The 6,390-nt window shown below is 44.1% G+C and overlaps 1 protein-coding gene across 9 annotated transcripts in view; it reads left to right on the forward strand.

Moving 5' to 3' along the window:
- The first annotated feature begins 241 nt into the window (after positions 1–241).
- The window catches only part of Igf1 (insulin like growth factor 1), a 76,779-nt gene continuing 70,630 nt past the window's right edge, over positions 242–6,390 (forward strand). The window contains exons 1-4 of one of the 9 annotated variants that reach the window (XM_028778030.1): positions 242–588; positions 701–814; positions 2,346–2,437; positions 5,640–5,796. In XM_028778030.1, coding sequence (XP_028633863.1) covers positions 2,423–2,437; positions 5,640–5,796 — 172 coding nt within the window. In that variant the 5' untranslated portion in view covers positions 242–588; positions 701–814; positions 2,346–2,422. The other 8 variants (XM_028778031.1, XM_028778037.1, XM_028778034.1 and 5 more) reach the window with 8 other exon arrangements.

Genomic DNA, 6,390 nt, shown 5'->3' on the forward strand with positions numbered 1-6,390 from the left:
CGCTCTAATCCTGGTGAGGTGTATTAGCAGACAAGTGTACCTTCAAGCCCCGTGGAAAGTTAATCAGAGAACAGATCCTATTTTCTACGGCAGTCTCAGTATTTAATGTCTGCTAACCCTGTCAGAAACACACATTCTTTTGGGGGGTGGGGGGAGAAACGCTTCTGTGCTCCAGTTTTTAAAAGCAAAGGTATGATGTTATTTGTCACACTGCCCAAAAAAGTCCTTACTCGATAACTTTGCCAGAAGAGGGAGAGAGAGAGAAGGCGAATGTTCCCCCAGCTGTTTCCTGTCTACAGTGTCTGTGTTTTGTAGATAAATGTGAGGATTTTCTCTAAATCCCTCTTCTGCTTGCTAAATCTCACTGTCACTGCTAAATTCAGAGCAGATAGAGCCTGCGCAATGGAATAAAGTCCTCAAAATTGAAATGTGACATTGCTCTAACGTCTCCCATCTCTCTGGATTTCTTTTCCCCTTGTTATCCCTGCCCACCACTTCATTTCCAGACTTTGTACTTCAGAAGCGATGGGGAAAATGACCAGTCTTCCAACTCAATTATTTAAGATCTGCCTCTGTGACTTCTTGAAGGTAAATATCTCTTACTTTTTTTTTTTGAACTCGTTGGAGAATTGTATTTAAACTGTGTACTGTTTTCTTCTGCCTAGAGTCGTTATTCGCTTTAGAATTTTCATTGTTTCAGAACTGGGAGTTATTTACAAATTGCTGAATGTGCAGTTCTGTGGGAGCTGTAAAACGAGCTTCGGGAGATGAATGCATTTGCAGAGATATCTGTACGGGTAGAAACTATTGCAAGGTACTTAAGCTAAACCCTCCACTTCTACAGGGCTTCCACGCCGCCGCTTTAAGAGATTCCTTTAAATCTTGCCTATGGCTCCCGGCTCTAAAGCGTGACTATAAACTCGGGATATGCTTCTCTTTCACAGGTGCAAGCGTTTGCTTTTTCAGATCATGTCCGTGTGTCTGTGTCTATGTATGTGTGTGAATTGTCAGGACTTTATTTATGAGGCATGTCACAGATTAAAAGTTACATTTTAGATGATAGAAAAGCTTTCTTTTTTAAAAAAATGCTTTTTTCGGAGCCAAGAATCGGGAATTCTTTGCACTTCTGCCCAGAAAGTCAAAGTTAAGAGTGAAGTTTAATTTGCTTTTCTGTAAAAGCGCTTAGACAACTTGCTGTCTTTGCATATTCAGAAATTTTAAACAGATCCACGCTGTGCTCGGAAAGGAGGAGCATTCTGGCGGCTGCTTGTCCAACTTTTCTCTTTGGAAGGGGACTTTCGTGACTGAGTTTGGGCTTGGATTTCGGTTTGAGGCTCTGCTCTTAGACTCGGTGCGGTAAAGCCTCTTTAGGTGAATTTAGCTGCCGCTTGCCTTAGCTACCGCTGTCACTGCCGCTGCCGCTGCTGTTGTCCGTGCACTGCCTTCTCCTTCCCATCACTGGCCCTATTTCAAGTTTCCATTCTCAGCAAAATTATATCCTTCCAGACTTGTGTTTTTTCAATTTGCAAGCACTTCTAAGCCGCTGTCACTGGCTCCTCGGAGGCAATTGCTGGAGGGCTTAATTCATAAAAGATCCCAGTCAAAGAGTGCAGCGTTTCTGTACTGCTTTCAAACGCTTCCTTGCTAGGACTTTCCTTAGGCAAATAAGTGGCTTTGGGACTTAGGGAGACAACCTTGTCAGGCACCTAATTGTGCCCTCTGTGCGATGCCAGCGAGCTCCAGCCACCTTACAGGAAGCGTTCATATACGCTGTGTGGTCTGGCAGCTGGGATTGGTGTCTCCCAAAGGGACTGTAGAATGTTACCTCGGCAGGCATTCATTTTGCCTTTGGAAAATCGGCTCCAAATGAACTTTCCGTGCTGGGTCTGCAGAACATTTCAGACGCGGAGCTGGCAATACGCTTCAACTTTTCCCTGCACTTGCAGCAGGAGATGGCTGAAGGGAGCTGCTGCGTGGTGGTCTTTGAATCGTAGCTCAAGGGATAGAGATCAGCTGCATAGAGCGGCACACACAGGGCATGGGCTGGCTGTATTGTGAGTCTCAAGGTACTTCCCAGTGCCTGAGCCAGGGGAAGGTGGGGGAGGAAGGGAAGGAGCTGGAACTTGGATCCCTATTCTGGGTAGCCAAGATAGAGAGCCATACAATGGAAATCAGTGGCTTCACTTGGGGGAAAGGATGGACTCCAACTCCCAGCTGTGCAATCTGCTCATTGTTTGAATGGACAAAAGGCAGTTTACCCAGGCTCATAGCATACCTGCCTGGGTGTCCTAATGTAACTAGATGCTTTCACAAACCCCACCCACAAAACAACACATGTTCTTAAGTCCTCAGTTTTGTATTCACCTCAGCCTCATAGTACCCACTCCTGACCTGCTGTGTAAACGACCCGGGACCTACCAAAATGACCGCACCTCCAGTGAGTACCAACTTATAACTATTGCCCTTGCATTTTGATCAGCCATTTTCGTTGTTGCTCAGACATCTGGAATCAATTGATACCTCACTTGTTTAACACAGAAAGGCCCTTGGAGACATAGATTTGTCAGAGATCTTTGAGGGAAGTGTTCTGAGTTCAGGATTGGCTTTTTTTTGTCCTTTCTTGCTCAGGCCCTTCCTTGTCCTCTTCCTATCACACCTATGGCTTCTAGCTCCTCGTTTTCCTTGTGGTTGATGAAATAAGGGGCTGGGGAAATGGAGAACATATGGGGAGACTTGTTTTGGACTTTTTAAAACTCCTAAGCAAGTCTGTTATTGTTTTCTGTTTGGGGACCATGATGTGATCAACTCTGATTTTCTGTGGGTGTGCTAGATTAGTCTCTGAGCTAAAGAAAAATGTAACAGAGGTCCTAGGAGTGTAAGTACTGATATTTATCAGACAGTGGTTTTCAGTATAATTCCATGCAGAATGGAAAAATAATTGATTCAAGTAATTTTCAGTTTTTCAATTCTATAGGTACATAGGTCTTGCCGTACTTAAATGCACTATCCCTTAAAATAACTATTAAAATGTAGTTTGGGACAGCTTGTGACAGTCTAAATTTACAAAGGCTGTGAGATTGAGTAACAGTTCCTGTGGAGTTGGTCCAAACTAACCATTGCAGGTGCCTGGCCTTCACCACTATCTGAAATTGAGCAGGGGTAGGGGGCAGTGTTTCAGAAATGGGCTTGCTGGAGTAATGTTCATTCTAGAGCTGATCTGTTGCCAGAGTGTAGGCAAGTGTTCTCTAAGACCAATTATGGGGATTACAGGCCTGCCCTTTCACAAAGAACCATGAAGCCCTATTGGGTTGGATTTTTCAAATTTCCATGAGAAATACTAAAGGGGAAGCTCCCCTTTCTTCTTTTTATAACTAAGAGGAATGAATAGATTCTAGATCACTTCTAGAAAATCTGGTGTCTTTGATTGTATGGAGATGGAGTCCTTCCATACTGAAATCCTACCAAGCAAAGGTACCAAGGGATGTACGGCCCCAGTAATTGCACGTCCTCTGCTCCTGATGATTTGAGAGCAGAGGGTTCCTTTCATCACCTGCTGCTCTATAAGCGCTACTTAAATATTTACCTGTTGAGATCAAGGATCAGGGACTTGGAGTTCCTCACCCCCTCCAAATGCTAGACTGAAGGACTAGCCACTAAATTGAAAATGGGTTTAAAATAGTTGAGCAAAATTCGCCAGTGATACAGAGCCATTAAGTGGAGAACTCACACAGGACAGGGAAGGTGGCCATAAACTAAATGTCTGAGTCGCATTCCCCAAACAAGTTGGGACTGAATGAATTCACCTCAACAGTGAGATTCAAAAAAAAAAGCCTCTTTAAAAAATTATAGCTTCCAGTATATCTCTATGAGCCCTTTTATAGGGTGGTTCACCTAATACCCTGTTGGTGACTCTTTCCACAATATTGAAAGCATATGTCTCTGAAAGGGGTGAAGCAACTCACCTTGGGGGCCTTCCTGGAAGGAACTATATGCTGATTCCACAAGTAGAAATACTGAAAACTGGAATGTCATCATAGTCTCTGCCTGCTTCTTAGAATGAAGAGAGACTCGAGTCCCAGGAATCCTGACTTTGGCAGAGATGCCATTTGGATATTACCCATGGACTAGCTTACGCCAACCAAAGGTCCCTTGGTGGATTTTGTTATAAAGTTGATAAGAGTGGTCCGTGAATGCTTCCCAGAGATTAAGTCAGAATTCCTGTTGCTCTTACAGATTTTAAGCCCGGTGTCCTGCATTTAAAAACGACTCTCAGTGTGTACCTCCTCATAAGGAGCTAGAAGAGAGCAACTTGGAATATAAGGATTACATTGATGTCCTGTTGAAGCTTGGGAAATGATTTTTAAACTCCCTCCTTTTTCCTGCTTGTCACTCTGCCCCAAGGCAGGAATAGAAATTAGAAACCCTCTTCCCCAAGGCAGCCATAAAACATGGACATTTGCTTCTAACCTCCCATGACTTTTAGTAGAGGAGCTGGCCAGAGAGAAATCTGCTGCCTGCCCAGACTGATGGTAGATCACTGGCCCCTCCCCCCAGAAGAGTCTTAAATCCCAGGATTTATGAATGCTTCACAAAGAGGCATAGAAGAATCAAGAGAAGCAAGACATGCTGGGTTTTCCACCTCAGTCTACCGTCATTAAATGCTAATTCTGCCCACTGTCCACGCCCCGTTGACCTGAGAGAGCAACAATGTATGGGAAAGCCCACCCCACCCCACCCCCCATTGTGGAGGGTTGGTTTTTTGTTTTTTTTTCTCCTGAAGGCTCTCACTTCACATACACCTTTAATTAGATAAAGACATCATGTCTTTCTCCCATCAATGGGCATTTTGTTCTGGAGGTACAGACTATGACCTTCGTGATGTAGAAGGAGAGGGATCACACCTTTCTGTCACAATGCTTTTGTGAATGTGTTCCTAAATCTTCCCTGTTTTTCCTGTTTTGGGATTGTTGTTTAGCTTTCCACCTGTGATTGTGTTAGCTGCTAACATTCACAAGTAAGACTTTTCTCCCTTCCCCCACCTCTGCCCTCCCCCTCTGAAAAGCTATAAGGATAGATTTTTTGCAGTACTGTTCTGGCCAGTGTAAAATCTTCTTAGTCTATGGCCAGAGGATGATGCTCTGGTTAATTTAATATTCTGATCAATAATACATATAATGAATATATGTACCATCTGGAGATAGTCAGGTTTTAGAGTATGTAAATTGAAACAGCTTGAGTGCAAAGCTGAGTTCAGTTTAATGTTTGATAATTCAGACTGGCATGGGAATCCCACCACATACACACACGCTCACGCACACGCTCGTGTGCACACACACACACTAAAATAGCTGCATCTTTTGTCACCCAATAAACGTTTGTAGTCCTTTTTACCCTATTCATAAAAGCCCCAGGTGAACTTCCGAAGATCCAGTCAGTAGTAAAGAGACTAACCACAGTTTGTCTGATGTCAAGACAGGCTCAGACCAGGACATTTGGGGACTCTTCATGCTACACTGCTCTTCTAGGACAGAGTTTTAACAGATGATGACAAGGAGTACCAATCGAGAATCAACATATTGCTGTCCCACCCTTTCAGGCCCACAAGGATACCTGACCTTTTTTTTTTCTCCCTCTGACAGATAAAGATACACATCATGTCGTCTTCACATCTCTTCTACCTGGCGCTCTGCTTGCTCACCTTCACCAGCTCCACCACAGCTGGACCAGAGACCCTTTGCGGGGCTGAGCTGGTGGATGCTCTTCAGTTCGTGTGTGGACCAAGGGGCTTTTACTTCAGTGAGTAGCTCTCCCACCCCCCTCTCAGCCCTCTTCTCTGTGCTACCACGATTCTGAAGTATATGGTTTCCTGGATTTACAGCTGCAGGGATTCGGTGAATACCTGAATGACTGCCTGTGGCTCATAGCCATCCCCAGGCTCTGAGATCCATCACCTTAAAGTATGCATGGCACTTCAGTGGGGCTTTGGCATGTTTGGGAGATTTAGGGTCGAATTTTCTTCCTTAAGAGTTTGCCTTTAACTGCTTCCTCTAGGGCTTTCTTCCAGGTTTCATGGTCTACCCCCACTCTCCTGTTCCTCCCAATGAAAAAATGAGACAGAATAACCCCAGAATATTGCAGATTTTGTTCTTAGACATTTGGGCACATATATAAACATACAAAGGGCATGCAGGATTACTTTGAGTGTTCTGTAACTTAGAGCAAAACGGTTAAGGATCCTGTACCCCAAATTCATGTGAACTTGAGAAATGAATTAAATGGATAATGAATTAGATATCTCCAGGCAACACAAAGCCAGCATGACTGGACGAAAGGTGATCTTTGCCAAGAGATGTTTGTAAGTACATAAGCTTTCTCTAACTGTGCACTATG

This window comes from Grammomys surdaster, unplaced genomic scaffold (genome assembly GCF_004785775.1).
Source record: "Grammomys surdaster isolate TR1022 unplaced genomic scaffold, NIH_TR_1.0 322, whole genome shotgun sequence".
Taxonomy (NCBI): domain Eukaryota; kingdom Metazoa; phylum Chordata; class Mammalia; order Rodentia; family Muridae; genus Grammomys; species Grammomys surdaster.